This window comes from Monodon monoceros, unplaced genomic scaffold (genome assembly GCF_005190385.1).
Source record: "Monodon monoceros isolate NGI ecotype Baffin Bay Population unplaced genomic scaffold, NGI_Narwhal_1 Super_Scaffold_18, whole genome shotgun sequence".
NCBI classification, from domain to species: Eukaryota; Metazoa; Chordata; class Mammalia; order Artiodactyla; family Monodontidae; genus Monodon; species Monodon monoceros.
The window spans coordinates 58,646,753-58,665,222 of record NW_021703774.1 but is presented as its reverse complement, the minus strand read 5'-3'; the positions used below and the strand labels follow the sequence as shown (position 1 = coordinate 58,665,222).

At 39.9% G+C, this 18,470-nt stretch overlaps 1 protein-coding gene and 1 pseudogene across 1 annotated transcript in view; both read right to left on the bottom strand.

Moving 5' to 3' along the window:
* Positions 1 to 2,401: 2,401 nt before the first annotated feature.
* LOC114899719 lies at positions 2,402 to 3,130 on the bottom strand (annotated as a pseudogene).
* A 5,487-nt stretch (positions 3,131 to 8,617) lies between these two features.
* The window catches only part of DPT (dermatopontin), a 40,294-nt gene continuing 30,441 nt past the window's right edge, over positions 8,618 to 18,470 (bottom strand). Inside the window, exons 3-4 of the mRNA XM_029230724.1 lie at positions 13,409 to 13,516; positions 8,618 to 9,775 (exon numbers count right to left, since the gene is read on the bottom strand). Coding sequence (XP_029086557.1) covers positions 9,709 to 9,775; positions 13,409 to 13,516 — 175 coding nt within the window. The 3' untranslated portion in view covers positions 8,618 to 9,708. The remainder of the gene's footprint in view (positions 9,776 to 13,408; positions 13,517 to 18,470) is intronic.

The window sequence follows — 18,470 nt, the reverse complement described above, 5'->3', positions numbered from 1 at the left end:
ATTATTAGAGAAATTCAAATCAAAACAACAATGAGGTATCACCTCACACCAGTTAGAATGGGCAGCATCAGAAAATCTACAAACAACAAATGCTGGAGAGGGTGTGGAGAAAAGGGAACCCTCTTGCACTGTTGGTGGGAACGTAAATTGATACAGCCACTATGGAGAACAGTATGGAGGTTCCTTAAAAAACTAAAAATAGAACTACCATATGATCCAGCAATCCCACTACTGGGCATATACCCTGAGAAAAGCATAATTCAAAAAGAGTCATGTACCAAAATGTTCATTGCAGCTCTATTTACAATAGCCAGGACATGGAAACAACCTAAGTGTTCATCATTGGATGAATGGACAAAGAAGATGTGGCACATATATACAATGGAATATTACTCAGCCATAAAAAGAAACAAAATTGAGTTATTTGTAGTGAGGTGGATGGACCTAGAGTCTGTCATACAGAGTGAAGTAAGTCAGAAAGAGAAAAACAAATACCATATGCTGACACATATATATAGAATCTAAGAAAAAAAAAAAAGGTTATGAAGTACCTAGGGGTATGACGGGAATAAAGACATAGACCTACTGGAGCATGGACTTGAGGATATGGGGAGGGGGAAGGGTAAGCTATGACAAAGTGAGAGAGTGACATGGACATATATACACTACCAAACGTAAAATAGATAGCTAGTGGGAAGCAGCCGCATAGCACAGGAAGATCAGCTAGGTGGTTTGTGACCACTTAGAGGGGTGGGATAGGAAGTGGGGGAGGGAGGGAGATGCAAGAGGGAAGAGATATTGGAACATATGTATATGTATAACTGATTCACTTTGTTATAAAGCAGAAACTAACACGCCATTGTAAAGCAATTATACTCCAACAAAGATGTTAAAAACAACAATAACAAAAAAAACAAAAAGACACATGCACCCCAATGTTCATTGCAGCACTATTTACAACAACCAGGTCATGGAAGCAACCTAAATGCCTATCAACAGACGAATGGATAAAGAAGATGTGGTACATACATACAATGGAATATTACTCAGACATAAAAAGGAATGAAATTGGGTCATTTGTAGAGACATGGATGCATCTAGAGACTGTCATACAGAGTGAAGTAAGTCAGAAAGAGAAAAACAAATACCGTATATTAACGCATATATGTGGAACTTAGAAAAATGATACAGATGAACCGGTTTGCAGGGTAGAAATAGAGACACAGATGTAGAAAACAAACATAAAGACACCAAGGGGGGAAAGTGGAGGGGGGGTGGGTGGTGGGATGAACTGGGAGTTTGGGACTGACATATATACACTAATATGTATAAAATAGATAACTAATAAGAACTTGCTGTATAAAAAAATAAATAAAATAAAATTCACACACAAAAAAAGTGAAAAGATTCTGAGAATGGGACAGGACCCAATCCCTTAATGGCTAAATAAATTATGATTCTCAAAGTAATTAATTAATAAAAATGGATGTGAAATCTACAAAAAAGAGATATGCATTTAATCGCTGTTTATATAGTGAAGGGATGGGATGGCACATACAGACTCAGATGAAACTACATTTTGTAAATGTAGAGTTGTAGGATATTCTAAATGGAAAAACTGACACTGACAATTGTTTACCGGAAGCAAAGGTTAAGAAAAATGTTGAAGAATATCTACTCTTAAAAAGAGAGAAGTGTTATACAACACAAAAATGAGACCTAGAGATTCGAAAAACGCTCGTTTTACTGTTTTAAAAGAAAAACAAAAAAATAATAGGCACAGACTGTAGACCAATTAAAACTGAGGCAGCTGTAACAAAGATGGAACACAGTACAGTGATTTGAGCCCTTAAAGGAAATGACTAATTAAAATGAAATTTCGCACGTCTTCATGTCTATAATAATATATAAATGCACAAAATATCAAAAATACGAAGTCTGGATTTTTCCCCTTAGGTTTGTAATAAACTGTCAAACCTCTGCTTAATATAGTTGCTTTTATAAGCCTTCTGATTAGCAGAGCATGCTATGCAGGTACATGCATGCTAGAATTTTACCATGAGAATTATAGTTCTCATCTCAAACTAATGACTTGCCTGTTACCCATATTTATATATATTTCATTTCCATTATAAAACACTTAAGACCTTTCTAGTGGTACATTTTAATCAACATACATATAATAGAATCTCGATTTTTAAAATGAAGCTTTTTAGTACTGTAACATGATGGGTTTAATTGAACGGTTGGAACATAATATGGTAACTACATTAAACTGTTTAAACTAATTCACAGCTGTAGGAAAATGTTTGATTTTTTAAATATAACCAAGATGAGACTGTAGAGTTATGAGCAGTAAAATATTAGAGAATAGTGAATGAATAAATAAAATGCTTTTCCATTAGTGGCCATTCATTATTTTGCTTTTAGGAACCGGGAAGAAATTGTCTTCTTTGAGTTTCAAATGTTCTGGTAACTCTAGTCATTTCTTGGCTTCCTCAATATCACCTTGAATTGCTGAAATAAGTGACTCTAAAGAATCAAAGTTCTTTTCTGGTCTGAGGTAGCCAAAAATGGCCACATTAAGAATTTCCCCATAGAAGTCTTCTTAGAAAGTATGCATGATATGAGTTTCCCTGGACTTTTTTGTATTCTTGTAGTATGGGTTCCATCCTATGCTCACCACCGTCTTACAGACGTCTCCACTTCCAACACTGGCCCAACCATAATAAATGCCAGTGGATACATCAGCTGGAATATTATCTACTACTTGTTCAGGAAACTTAGCTGTAGGGATGCCCGGCTGCTTGGAGCCGCGACCGAAGCCCCGCACCACTTGGCCGCTGCAGAAGTATGGCAGGTGCCTCATGACGTCGTCCGCTCGGGGTGCGGGCTGCGGTCCAGTCCGCGCGTTCGGTGGCGCCGCCGTCGAGGCGGTGCCCGGACCCGCCGGACCAGCCGGGGGATACGGGCTGGAGCTGCGCCGGCCGGCCGGCCCGGCGAGCACACGGGCTCACAACCGGCCGAGCCGCGCGGACTACACGCTGCGGCGAGACCCTCACGCCGCTGACCGAACAGAAGGTGCCGGGCGACGCAGAGGCTGCGTCTGGGCTCCGGAGCGCCGGCGATCGCGGAAGTAAGTCAGGAGTGTGTTTTATGCTTTGTGGCTTCCTTCAGTTTGTTCCAGGAACAAAGTAGGTGATTAATGATACCTTGTTGAAGTAACAGTCAACATTAAATGTACAACAGCACAGATGTGTGAGATTATGGATTTAGAACAAGCAATGGCGCCATTCTGGGAAGGGCTGAGCCTGATGCCCTGCCCCAATAATCCACTCATCCACATCTTTCCATCTTTTTCTATCCGTCTGCAAGGACTTTTATCAAGGCTTACCTACGCATGTGGAGAACTAAGCCTGACTTCTCTCTGAATTTCTGGGAAGTCCTTCTCCAACTTGAACTGTGCTGTTTTACACTGTGAGAGATTTTCAATTCCTTTTTCCTGGGAGCAATGGGCAGAACTAATTTGCATGACATTCTACTGTCTCGGTAGGGGACAGGCAGGTATGACTCAGAGCCTGTTTGATTTCCAAAACGTCTTTCCAAGGGGTTAGGGCTAATGAACTCACCTTTGAGTCTGCCAACAAAAGAGGCCCAAGGAGACACCCAGGTCAGTTAAAATCCACCAGTCTCAGAGAGGGAAGATGTGGCACACCAGCATGGCTTATGAATGCCTGCCAGGCAACCTTATAAACAGGAAACCCTGACTCTGAGAAACTAGCTTCACTGCTTCAGTCCAGTTTATCATCAGCTAATCCCACAAGTAACTCTTAGTGGGAATAACCAGGAAAAACAAGGGTCATAAAGTCTGTATTCATGAAATTTTAATCTGTGTTAGCGTTAGTCTTAGGGCTCTACTTTTATTTATTCATCAAATATTTGTTGTATCGGGGATGCATCAAACAAAAATCACTGCCCTTCCACCCCCCTGGAACTCATATGCTGTTATAAGACTCAAAAAGCATCCAAATTCATACAGAGTTACACCAGTTTACCAACCTGAGCCCCTTTGCCCCTCAGCCCCAAGTCTCTTCAGGTCTTAGTTAACTAGGCTCTATCTCATGTGCAACAAATACCTAGCCCTGTCCTTGCTGCTCAGATATTGATTTCAATATAGTTGAAAAGGTCATAAAAACACCAAAATTCACATTCTGGTCATTAGTGTGGTAACACACTTTCTGAACATGTGACAATTGTGACTGGTGTGTTTTCCAACTCCCTCATCATTAGTGAGTAGGTTTGCAAAGGATGAAATTAATGATTACCTAGTGATGCTGGGGAAAGACCAGGAGATGGCATTAACCCCCCTCAAAACCACAGCAGCAGCATCATACCACGCCTCTTAATAGAACTACACAATTTTCAAAGTACCTTTACTCATGTTTTCAATTACTGATTGCTTAGAGCTTTGGTAGGTTTTCCCAATAAAAACTGAAAACCAACTAGAAATCCAGATTAATTTTAAAACATATGTCTTGGATGCCCACTATGTGTAAAACATCTTGCTAGGCGCTAAAAACCTACAAATGAACCAGAGAGGCAGGACCCCTGCCTTCATGAAGAGTGAAAACAAAGACGTGGAGTACTGGGGGAGCCAGGGAGGGACCCTGAACCAGTCTTAGAAAGCACTGGAAGTTTTCTGGGGAAACTGAGCCCATGCTTGGCCCTGAAGGGCAAGTTAGACTTTGGTGAGTGGAGGAGTTTAAAATATTAGTTTCTCATTGGCCGTATGACAGAATGAACATCTGTTCCATTGTCTCTGGGGATGGTGAGAGACGTTGGAAAGAGCAGGTAATTCTGCATATTAAATTATAATTCACTAGGTGGCCGGTTAGATGAAAGAGTCTGGTTTTATAATCTTTCTTTCCGTGAAGTCACCATATGCTCACCTTTCAGCTGGAACACGGTCCTGGGGCTGAAATGCTTGGCAGCTGGTGACCGTTTTTGTTCCATAAGATTAAAATACTTTTTTTAAAAAATTATAAACACAATCAATGATAATTGTTTTTTAAAGTTGGGAAAAGCAGAAAAGTATAAAAAAGAACAGAGAAATAAACAGTAATGCTACAATTCGGAGAATTCAGAGAATATAGGAATTTACATTTTTTAAAAGATATTTCTATTCAACATTTTTCACTGATACAGATACTCATTCATTCACACAGACACCTGGGCTCCTTCTGGGTGCATTGGGGAGAGGAGAAGAAGGAGGTCACAAATGGTACATTTCCAGTACTTAGCAAGGCACAGCAGAATCTAATAAATAGGTTTTAAAATACACAGGTAGTGTTGGTTGGTTTTTAGTTTTTAGGAGATTGTGGTTATTTCATCCTGTGAAAAGTTTAAGTTCCATGAAAATCTGTGCTGTGCATGAATACATTATTATTTAAAATGACTTTTTGAGGTAGGTGTGTTTTCTTATCCTTGCTTTACAAAGGAATAAGTTGATAAAATATATTCATTTCACTTACCTAAATGACTCTGGCTTCCAGAATGGTAACTAGGCTCTGGTACTACTTCTTAACACAGTGGTTTAACTTCAGAGAGCTAAACAGAAGCGCTAAACACGTTTAATTAAAACTGATGGAAGCTTTGGAAGATTTTCTTTTTTTCTTTTCTTTGATTTTCTTTGTAAGAGTGGACTCTATTGACTCTATGGCCTTTGCTTGTGTTGGCCACCTTGATATGCATCCCTGTTTGGATGCGGTCTGTATTGAGCAACCTTTTCCTTCATTAATAGGGGGAGAAGAATCTGGAAGTGTAAGAAGAGAATCAAGTAGGTTGGAAGCTAGATGGAGGACCAGCTAGAGAGAGGGAAAACCCCTGACTACATGATGGACAATAAAAAAAAAAAAATGGCAGAAGGAAATGTCTAAATTTTAAAGTTTTTTTGTTTTGTTTGAGTTTGTACATTCATTAATGCTTTTATGAGAATACATTCCTCTGAAGGGACTAAAAAAAAATGTTGAGTTTCTGGTCTGGGTCAAAGCCGTTGATGGTAAAGATAATATATGTGGATGAACACCCAGGATGGAGAGAAAACTTCCCAGGCCCTGGTATTGTGCATATGAGAAGAATAGAGGAGCAGAGACGGGAGTTGATAAATTTCCTCTCCCTAGATTTCTAGGAGGCTCCAGCTGCAATCTGAGTTCTAGATAGATATAAAAATTGCAGTTAATATGCATAAATAGTTTATGGTGCTGATGTGAGCACATCCTTAGGGTGTACAGTACATCCTTAGGGCATTATGACTGCATGTGTGCCTCCCAGACACCTTGGTGACATCAGTGTTTCCCAGGGAAGCTTTCCTAAGCGTATACATCTTTTTATGCCTTCCATGATGTTGTTTCTATTGCCTGAAATGCCACTTTCCCTTTTCCCACCCTAACCTTTCACCACTCTCTATTGAAATGATACCTATTCTTGACTTATCATTCTGGACTGTAATGATTTGTTTGCTTGTCTGACTCCCTTAGTTTATAATCCTCTGGAATGTAGGAACTGTGCCTAGTACAGGGGTTAATATATAATAAGAACTTAATAATTTATTGATTCAGTGACTGAATATGAATAAACAAATAAATAAATGAATGAGAGCAAAACTTAAGTCCCACCTCTTTTGTGAATTTTCCTATTCTTTATCTCTACTAATATCCAGCTTACCTGAGGAACATTTTTTCTAATATATACTAATAATATTCCATTCCTCTTACTACATTTATTGGGTACTTATTATGTATAATAAGTAAGTACATATAATAAATATAATAAGACACTGTGAGATTGCATTTAATCCTTACAACAACCCCATGATGTGGGTACTATTATTGTCTTTACTGGTAAGGAAATAGAGTCTCAGGGAAGGTAGGTGACTGAGCCAAGGTCATGTAGCTGATAAGGGACAGAACCAGGATTTGTGCCCAGACAGTTGGACTCCAGAGCCCACACTTTTCCCACTCACCTCACAAGTTCTCCTGGTCCTTCAGGGCTAACCATAGGATTGGCTTCCTCAGGAAACTTTGCTGCACTTGTGTCTCCATTGTCTATTTTCTCATCTCTCCCTACCAGACTGTAGACCCTGTGAGGCAGGAATCATGTCTCTTTTCTTCCCATTTTATGTGATCACCATCTTGTGAAGTTATTGGAAAAGGGATTCCTGTTCGTACGAGGCAGATGAAGAAAGGGTGGGCCCGGGGATTTGTCTAGCATTGCACAGCCACTTTCTGTCAGAGCCAAGGGTAGGACGTAGGTTTTCAACTCTCATCCCAGGCTTCTTCTCTGGAAGAAAATGCCTTAGCAAAGCCCTTTGTAAACAATTTGGGGCAGCTGATAGCATTTACGGAATTCTAGGATTGCAAGAAAACACAATGATTACCTAGATAAATGCCCTCCTAGAGTGGAGAGGTAGCTCATCCAAGGTTGTGGACAAGTAAGTAGAAAGATTGGAGTAATGAGAGCACAGAGAGAGAACTTGCAGTCAAAAGATCTGGGATTTAGCCCCAGTCTGACACCCAGTTCTTACTGACTGACATGATAGAAAGTATAAATTATTCAGGTTTGAACCAAGTTGATAATGTTTTTACTGTTATTGTCCTTGGCCTATATGCAAAAACAGCTTCTCTCATAGTTTTTCTCTCCATGTAGTCTACTTGGCACAGACACTTATTGGATTGCTTTATTATTTTTTTTCCTCGACTTGTGCTGTCTGGCAGTCTTCTGGACTGCTTCTCCCAGCTGCATCTCTCCAACCTCAGCCCTGATGAAGTGCAACACCCCCTACACACCTTTGGTTTTCATCACAGCTCCTAAGTCAGCCCGTCTGTGTTGCTTGCCTCCCTTCCAGCTGTGTTCCACACACCCAACTAAGTCCATTTCCTGGCTGCCATCCTGACCCAGAGCTGCAATTGCTAAAATATTAATGATGCCCATTGTGAAACAACACTGTGAAGCTTGCTGTAAAGTAAAATTGCCAGAGAGGTGGAAACAATGAAATGGAAGAAATAAAGCAAAACCATAATATGAAAAAGGGCCTCAGCATTAAGGCAAAGGAGGACATATCCTTAGCTCTGCCTTCCTCTTCCTAATACCAGGATCTCACTGTGGGAAATGCAGCATCACCGGCTGAGATTCACTATCTTGGCCACCTAGATGGCTTGCATGACAAGGTGGGTGACCCCTGTGGTTTTGCTTGGCTGCCTGCTCTCCTGGGTCCCCTGAGAGAGAAAAGAAGGGGAGGGCAGCATAGAACTGAAAAGAAAAGGCCAACTGTACGGGTAAAGGAAATAGGGGCTCCCTGTGGTTAAAAAGCATTGGTGTGAGGAGGATTTAAAGGCAAAGAAATGTGATTCCACCCTTTGTCCAATCCTTAATGGAAGCACTTAGCACTTTATATTTTATGTATTGGATTTCTTAACCATATTCTGTCATTATCGTTATTGTATTCCTGGTGCCATGCATGGTACTTGGCACAAATCACAATGCTAAGCTATATTTTCTGAATGGATGGATGAATAATCAGAAAGCGGACGTGAAGAGAGAAAAAAGCTGACCCTTAATATTTGCAGCATAGTAAATGTTAATATTTTTATTCCTTTTATGACGAAGAGAGTGAAAAGGGCTGGGGATGGAGACATCACAGGAGGAGGAAAGATAATGCCACCTCTGCAAAAGACACTCCTAAACTACACATAGAAGAGAAGTAGACCCCCCAGGACAGACCTTCCCATCCAGAATATTGAGACCAATCCAAGTGAGTTTTCCAGAGCTCTCACAGCTACAGGGTGTATGCCAGCCTTTCCAGGTGCCAGTGAGTCAAACCCCTTTTTCAGTTTTCCAAAGCACCCTGACCACACTCCCTTTCCAAGTTCCTAATTTGAGTTCCATTCTCTGACCTCTCTCTTCTTTCTTGTTTTTGTCTTACTTGAGACTGATTCCCACAGGTTCCCCTGGTTCCGATGCTCATTTTCATTACTGGGTGTGCTAGTAGTCTTCTTCCAATTTAGGAAATTCTTCTAATCCTCAGTCTTTCAGCCCCCAAACTCTTCCACCTCCCCATTTCACCTCACAGTCTCCTCCCTCCTGGAGCACAGAGCTCTGCAGGTGAACTTCTAGGCAACCATGGCTCGTGTGGTGGGGGAGAGTGGAAGCATGTCCCCTGAAGGCAGAAGGTCTGTTCTAGGTGAGGACCCTAGGTTTCCTTCAGACAGTCATAGCTGCAGACCTTCCTTCCCCTTCCTCAATTTCTGCCCCTTCACTCCACTACTGAACCTGTTCACAGACACCGCTCAGCAACAGGCAGCTTATTGGGTAGTAAAAGCAGCAGCAAGCCTGTGACAGGTGCTCCAGCAGCCAGGCATTTTTTCAGGCTGTGAGCATGCACACAGAATATATGGTGTGCAACAGAGCCATTGTCACTCATATAAAATGGTTGCTATGGAACATGTTGAAAGTGAGAAACTGTGGATTTTATTATATGTGTGATACTAGTCAGAAGGGCCCAGATAGCTGGCATAGCAACTATCAACCAGCTCAGGGAGAAGAAAAGAGAGCAGTAGAAACCATTTAGGAGTCCCAACTGATGTTAACATAAGTGGACATCCTCAGGTCTCCTGGCCCCTTTCCCTTCGCCCAGATTGGTAGGTTGCAAATCTAAACATTTGCAAATTCGCAGTTGTAGTCAGTCATCCGGCACATTATGAACTTCCACTGGCGATCCCTGTGGGGAGAGAGTCAGAGAGCTAACGTCAGTGAGAAAAGACACCTTAGGAAAAATCACTGCTAAGAGAAAAGGAGTGAAAAACCTTTGGAGAATTTAGGGCCAACTAGTTTCACTTTCCTCTCAGAAGACACATCTATGAAGTCACTAGAAAACCTACAAGTAACCGTCTATGAGGTCAGGAGTCCTGGACACCGCCTCACCTAGTTCAAGTTGCACCTAGGAGGGGACTAGCTAGGTCACTGGCATGTTGAGGTCCTGTTTATCACCAGTGATCAGTTCACCACTGCTCTGTCTCAAAGGGACCTCTTGGACATATAGGTTAACAACTTGTAATAAAAGCATTTATTCAACATTGTCTCCATTTCATGGTAAAGAATCTTCTCTTACCTAGGCCATCCATCTGCTCATTCTTTCTTTTCCTAAATACCTATCATGTGCTAGGCTCCATGCTATACCCTGTGTGTTCCCCTTCAGAAGACACTATCATAGGGAAATGAAGGGAGGGGAAACAACTCTAAAACCCATAAAGTGAAAAAGAAAATGCCTGCCATTCTTGTATAACAAATTGAAGGGTATTTGTTTAAATGGTCAGGCATGGGTATGAGAGGACATAGAATTGCTCAATTTTGAAAAAACATGGTGTGGATACATTTCAAGGAATGTTCTTTGCTAAGGGCTAGCCTAAGTTCTTTGTTCACCCTTTTTTTTTTTTTTTTTTTTTTGTTCACCCATTTAACAAAAAATTTTTGAGATCCTACTCTGCACAGCACTTTTCTGGTCTGATTTTGTTTAACAATGATAACGGTGATGGTATTGACAATTGTTAACTACCATTTGCTGAGTCCTCCAATATATCCAACATTGCACTAGATGCTTTACATATTTTTTCATTTAATCCTCATGATAAGTCATTGTTAAGGTGAAGAAGCAGACTCAGAGAAATAAGTGACCTTCATTAACATAATTAGGTGACAATTTCAGGTTCCAAGTTTGTTGAACTCAAATCTTCCTCTTTATCTTATATCAGAATGCCTCCATAACTTGATACCCATAATCTCATCGAGGACTTGGGCTGTCACATCCTTTGCAAAGTCTTGATGAAGGGCAAAAAGAAAGAGTCATTCCATATACGATCACACAAATGCTTCCCAAGCACAGTGAGGTCATTCAACCTTAGAATATCCTTCTTCCTTTTCAATCTGAAAGGCCTCTTCCCAGATCAGTTTCTCTAAAACACCAACAGTGGTAAGATCTTCATCCATCTGGAAGGTGGGGCTGACTACTCTCAGTTCTGGGAGATAACAGCAGCTATGGTACATGCTGCTCAAACAGCCTAAGGCAGGCTTTATAATTTGAGTCTGCTGCTCCAGCTTGTTTGTTTAGAGTTATTGGGCATAGGCTCCTCCAGTAGAGATCTTTAAGAGCCTGGATAACCAACTATTTATTAGTATTTATTCCTGCAGTTGTCAACAGAGGACATGGCTTGTTTTAGATGGAGGTTAGAAAATTGGTAGCATGCATATTTATCAAATGAATTTTATTACTGTAGACAAGTCTAATTTATCTCTGTGCCAACAGACACAGGTAAATAAGATCTTCAGCCAGGCATTCACACTACTCTTTTACGAGGCTTTTAATTGATGCTAAGCAAAATGTAGACTACTTGGTTGTAAAAGAATCAAGGTACTCAAATCAGCCTTAGTCGCTGATTTCTTTCCTGGACAGTGGTGCTCAAGCAGGGGCAGTTTTGCTCCCCAGGGTTCGTTGTTGCTGTTGTCACAACTATGGGCGGGGGTTGCTACTGCCAGCTAGTGTGTAGGGGCCAGATGCTGCTGAACATCTAGACTGCACAGGAAAGGCTCCTGCAACAAAGAAGTATCTGGCCCCAGTTGTCGGTAGTGCCCCAGATGAGCAACTCCATTCCAGGAGGAAACCACTATGATTTACATGTAGAGGAAAAGCTCCTGCCCAGTGAGTCCTGTGCACTGACAATATTTATCCAAGGTAGTGGCCTCAGCCTCTTTTAGCAGAGTGGAAGAAATCCAAGTTGTGGACCTTTAAGCCACTGATTGTTAGTGACAGCAGCAAAATCACATGGGTATATTCATTTTAAACAAATGCATGACATAGTATCTCAGTTTTCCAAGATTTTGAGCTAAACCACATAACTGAAAATTTCCAAGCCAAGCAGTTGGACATTTTAACTGCCAAAATGTATTTATTTGGTGGAAATTTTGGATGGCATGCTTTCTTTACTGTATTCCTTCCTGCCTTCTTAAGGAGGAAATGCAGAACTAATTTTCATGATGACTTGGAGACATCATTAGGAATATTGAGCTCTCTGCTATAATGTTATCCAGTGCTGCCCGTTGGGGATACACACTCCTGCTAAATGTCACCGGGCTTCCATAGTCTTTGAGTTCTTAGGTCTTTCCTTTTCTTTCTTTCTTTTTCTTAAGTATGTTTTTGTGTGTGTCACATCATTCAGCTATTTCTTCTCACTGGTGAAGTGAGTCTCATTCTAAGTAATATCTTCCCTCTTTATTTTTTAATTTGCCCCTTCTAGAAAATAGTAACTAAGCTAGATAAAAACATATCTAAAATACAAATAATTAATGTGTGAGAACTAAGAAGTTCTCCTATGAGCAAATGTAAGAGTTTTTGTTCATGGAGCCGGCAACACGTATTGTGTCTTTTCAGAGCTACTTTATGGGTTTTTTTTTTCTGTTTTATTTTTCTTTTTTTAAATTAAGGATTGTGTTAAATAAGTTACTTCAGTTAGGTGTGATATCATTGCACTCAAAAGCATAAATATACACAAAAGATAAGTCACACTCAAATTTGTCAATCTATTATTTAATGAGTTAATGAGTTAGGTTTTGTCCTATTTGAAAAATATTTATTGCTAACTTTTCAGGAATTCATTTGCTGTGCAAAGTGATGATCACCTGACTAAAAGTAGACAGATCAAACTTTTAACACCTGAATTTATTCATATCTCTTTATTAGTAGGGAGGAGAATTTTTATTCTCTTCTTCTTGTTTTGTTTTGATGTATTCAATATTTGTGATAAGATTGGGAGCTGATTGTGAGAGCAAACAGATTTAAAAACTTAGTGTCGTTTTCTTTTCCGTTATTTAAATTCTCCTTTTTTATTTCTAAATAAGGTTGGTAAGTTTTGTGTGTTTCTCCCCTCCAGCCCCCTCTCCTTCTTTTCTCTCTCCCTTCCCACAACCCAAAGTGGGGACCATATGGAGAAATAGCATTGGAGAGGGTTCATTTTGACAGTGGGTACTCTTTCAACCATTTTTGTGCTCTCTTCCTAATGTTTGGTAAGGAAAAATGCTCTTTGAAATTGAGTAAAGGGAAGAGCTTAGAACATCATGGAATACCAAGTTGGGAATTTCCTGCTCTGAGCAAGCTGGAACACAACCTCATCTCCAAGGGTGAGCTGCTCCATGAAATGTGTTCAATTCCCATTGCTTTCCACTGTCCCATCAATCTCTCAATCTTTCCTACCAAGTAGGAAACTCAAATAGGGAAAACCCCAGATCCAGGTTCCTGCAGGCATGATCCTTGTGTGGAGCTAATTCCTGACCTTGCTAACCCTAGCCCATGGTGAAGGCTCACCTTTCCACTGGAGAGAAAGTGGTTGTTGCTCCTCGTATATAGTAATCATAATTGTAGGAAATCATGTCCATTTCCTCACCATAGTGGCCTGGATATTCTGTTGTCAGCCTATGTGGGAAGAACAAAAGGTTAGAGGGAAAAGATAAAACTATTATTGCTGGGGGAAAACAGGAGCAAACAAGAGACATACTATAAAGGAGAGATGGAGTTTGAACATTATGAACCCAAACCAGAGTTGGATGGCCTCCACCAAGCTATTCCAGGCTGCAAAATGATGGACAGCTTCCTTGCACTTCTCATATTCCTTCTTGCCGTTAAACTATACACTGAAAAAGATGTAGATAACTCCTCAGGCCTCGAGGAAATATTGATTAATATCAATATTAATCCATTCCATTCAAGTCCACTAGAACCATGTTTTCAAACTGTGGATTGTGACTTAGTTGCAGATCATGAAATCAATTTAATTGGCTAGTACCAGATGAACTTTAAAAAAAGAAGAAATAGAATAGAAAATATCAGAGACTGCATTGTACACACTAAAGATAAGTTCTTGGGTGTGTGTGTAAAAACTTTGTTTCAAGTATATATGCATGTTTGTATTTATATGATGTTTGTATTGTGTAATAGTTTAATATGCATTGTTTATTGTGAGTCATGATCAAAAAGGTATTTGAAAAATATTAAAGTAAAAGGTAAGCTGTACAAGGGTAGTCTTCACCTAGTCTGCCATTGTTTCTTTGGCACCTAAAACAGTTCCTGGTACCTAGTAAGTATTTGCTGAATAAATAAATAGCCTTGGGAGAGTCATTTAATCTCAGTTTCCTGGTCTATAGAAGAATGAAAGCTACCTTATAGGTTTGTCATTGGCACTAATACAAATATGTGTGACACGTGGTAGGAGTTGAATTATTAGGAGAAATTTTGTTTCTTCTTCCTCCTTCTCCTTTCCTTCTTTCTCCAAAATTACGTCAATCCTGGGCCTCTCTCTGAAGAGGTTCGTTGTGGTCCATCCTGGAATAAATCTAGAATTTCCTGGTTCTTATAAGGCTAAACCACTGGGGCTCTTCAGGACCAAAATAGTCCTTTCAGTATGATACAGGTTCCCCAAAGTCTTCATCTGCACCCCCAAGGCTGCTTGGGAAACAAATAGTGAGTGTTAGTAATTTAATGTGATTTGGGGTCACAGATCATTGTATGTTGATGATAGAAAGATCTCTCCCTGTGTAGTCATGATACTGCAAGATTGTCATGAAGTCTTAAAACGATTGATTTGTAAACTGGAAGGTCTCCCAAGAGAATCTCAGTGCTTAGATGCAACAAGATCAATGGTTAGCTCAGGGTAACCTGGGTTAGCCAGAGCCCTAAAAATTCAGTCTTTGTTCATAACCATCCCTTTTCCCACATTATGCAGTTGTCCTTGTTCTCTGATTTTTCTCTTCTTAAGACATAAGTATGCTCTATCAGGATGCCAGACCCAACATGTTCATGAAGGGAAATAAGGCTAATGCAGAAGTCTATTTTGTGCTTCTAAAGAGACCCAGAACAGGGGCTTTATCTTTCTAATGAAAATCTTAAATGACTCATAAGTGGACCTAATAGGTTGTCATTTGGATTCCATTGGTTTATGAACAGGGGCTTTATCTTTCTAATGAAAATCTTAAATGACTCATAAGTGGACCTAATAGGTTGTCATTTGGATTCCATTGGTTTATGATCCCTGAGGATCCTAACAAGTGCTAGATTCAAGTTTACCCAAAGAAAGAGGGATTGGTTGAGAATGTGGATAATGCAAATTAGGATTAAAAGAGATGGAGTAGGAGGTGTTTTTCTTGCATCAGGAAGCACAAAGTATTTTCCAGAACTTTTAGAGCATTCTTTAGATACAGTGTATAAAAGTTAATTGCCAAACATTTAAATACCTGCTGAGGCAAAATCTACATAAGGTAATACTGCATTAGGCCAAATCCAATTGCCAAAACTATTGGAAATAATTAGGCTAGACTTTTATTTAAGTCTTTACTGATCTACCTTCAGGTGATTTGGTTAGTTAAATACATTTGGAATAAGTGGGAAAGAGGCTTGCATTTTAAAAAAATCATGACATTTTAAGCTTCAAAGGGGGACAAAAGTCATCCAACGCTTTCTTCAACGAGCATTCCCTATTGCTTCATTTTTGGAGGTGATCAGACCAAAGGGCCTGCTGTTCAGCTGGGAGATTTCTCTGTGGGGGACTGCTGTTCAGTGAATTTCTAGAATGCCCTGGCGAAGGTATTATGCATGCTTATTTGTGTATTTCCATCTTGATCCCAGGCAAGTTTTTGTTTTTGCTTGATTTCTGGGGTTTGGTGTTGTTTTGTTTTTGTTATAAAATCACGAGATAAAGTTTAGACTATCTTACAGAATCCTAGATTAAAGGGGCTAGGGAAGGAGTTTGGATATTGATAGAAATTATCCCTACTTTATGAAACTGAAAATACATAAGGAGAAAGGCCCCTTTCCTCCCCTTTGGGAGGAAAGTGAACCTCCCAAACACCATTCATAGAGGGAGCAGCTGTTTCAATATGGTCCAGGATTCTGAATTTTAGAACCAGATAGATGTGTCTCCGTTTAGTTTGTGATGACATCATGCACACACAAAATATTCTAATAAATGAAAGCCCTAGTAATGGCTCCTCAGAAGAAAAAAAGAATTTAAACTTTCAGAACTAGGTATTGGGACAAGGGCATAGGGACTTGTCAGGAAATTAAGAGACTACAGGGAAGCAGAAGATCAGGGTTTCATAAGCTATGGCAATGAGCTTCCAGAGGGAGAGAAGGGGAGAGTTCAGTGTGGTTCCAGATTCCTTGTGAATTACCAGGTCACTTCAGGAAGCTTTTTGGCAAAGCACACTTCATACTGAGCATTGCCATACATTCCTAGGCCAATTACAACCATCAAACAAGCCTTCAGCTTGGCAAGATGAAAGGAAAGTTCAGTCAGAAACGTGTCTTTATTCAATTTACTGAAATGAGTCTATTACTGAAGCTCTTCTATCAGGAACCTTACATACCCCTTTACAAAGAAGTACGTATCTGTGTGTATGTGTTCCTCCTATCACTTTTAGATGAGTGACTATTGGGGTACAATTCCTCGCTTTACATTACTTTTTATGCCCTATGCAGGCAAGATGAGACAGACAGAAAGTTGTTCCAAAGCTAAGTGAGAACTTGATAACATAGAACCACTTGTACAGCTTCTTGTATTAGATAAGGTTGAAGGAGATGGAAAGAAATTAGTTATGAACTGAAGAGAGCCCATACAAATGGAAGGGATTTTTAAGACTGATATAGGATTTTCTCGTCTAAGGTTATTAAAGCTCTGAAATTATCAGTAGATCCAACTAGAATCAATAAATGACTTCTCTCCAATACGTTACCACAAACTGAACTGCAGCTGATAGATGGCATTCTCCTTTGCTGTGAGACTAGGACATATCACAGAGCTTACTCAGATATATGTTATCACATTCATTTTAAAAAGGAGAGTAGAGATAGAATTTAGTTAGATAAAGAGGACAATTTTACTTTTTGTCGGAGGTTTGCTTAAGAAATTATGCAGTTTTTAATAGTTAAAGGGTTTTGACTCTATTCTTTAACAGAAAGTGACTCAGTATAAGATTTTAACAAACTTCACCTTTATTATTGATTACTGAGACTTGAACATAAAGTCAGACTTCATAGCACCAGCATCTATCTGTTACATGTCTGACCTGCTGGTAGGTAGGACAGCTGGATTATTTGGGGTCATCCTAGAGGCTCCACTTTCAGGCCATGCACCCCACTGTAGTGCACATGAACAAATGGGGCCATGTCTCATGACCCAAAGTCAGCTAGTGTCACATCCTTAACCTTATCCCACTTTGTGAAATGCCAGAGAGGCACACACTACAGACTTCTACTGTAAAAACTGGAAGAAAACTCAGCACTTACAAGTTAACAAACCAAAAGGGGGTACCTGAGGAAGCCATACTTCAGCATTTTTAAAGACAAGAGTAAACAATGTTTTCCATCCCATTTTTAAGAGCTCAGCCCATGCTCAAACAACATTTCAGAGAAGCTTCTTCTGGTCAGTCCAATCTCTAGTTCTGTTTTGCTCCTATTTTCTCCACTTTCCAATTAACACCTTATTTAAAGTATCATATTCTAATGTTCTATTACTTGTTAGCACCATATATTTAGCATCTGATTGAAAACAGAATACTGTATAGCATCTTGTTTCACGATGATGATCAATACAGTGAACTCTTTGAGGGGTCATTGGTACATGGAAGTCATATACACCTTTATGATCTAGTTCAGCAGTTGGCATGGAGGAGAAATTCAATATTTATAGACTTGATGTGTTGAAGCTGGCCTACATTCTGCATCCAGCCAAAAAGAGGATGCCCCTTTCTGACAGGAAAATCATTGAGAAATGTCTTAAATAAACAGAATCTCTTTGTGATCAATCCTCTTGCATAATAAACGCTTTTCTAGGTAAACTACAAGAAATGAGAAAACTTTAGGTTAGGCTAATTTGCCAGTGGTCTGGCACCCCCAATAGGTGCTGTACCAGAACCTGTTCGAATTATTTTTGCAAAAATGCGAGAAGTAAAACCCAATTAAACTTATGCATAAAGGAAAGCAACCTCAAGGGAACAGTCACCCTGGCTTCTACTGCAAAGAGCTGGGGAAAGTGGTCAAGTGAGACTAAATGACTCTGTAGTCACCAAAGTGCCCTTCTCTGCAGAGAGACCCTGAACTCTGGGGGTATGAGAAAGAATGCAGTATGTTCATGTCTGTCCGCTTGTGGCGGATTTTGGAGATCTATATATCAAACAGTTCAAGTATGTATCACAACATGGGGAACACAGTTCCAGAGATATCTGTGACTTAAATTAGAAGAGGAAAGTCCCTAAGTATTTTCCAAATTATTCTCTTAGAACTGAGTTTCCAGCTTGCTGTCCAAGCTCAGGGCTGGTCAGCAAACACATTTGTTTTGATTCATGCTGGCTTTCACTGGCCAACTTACATCATGGTT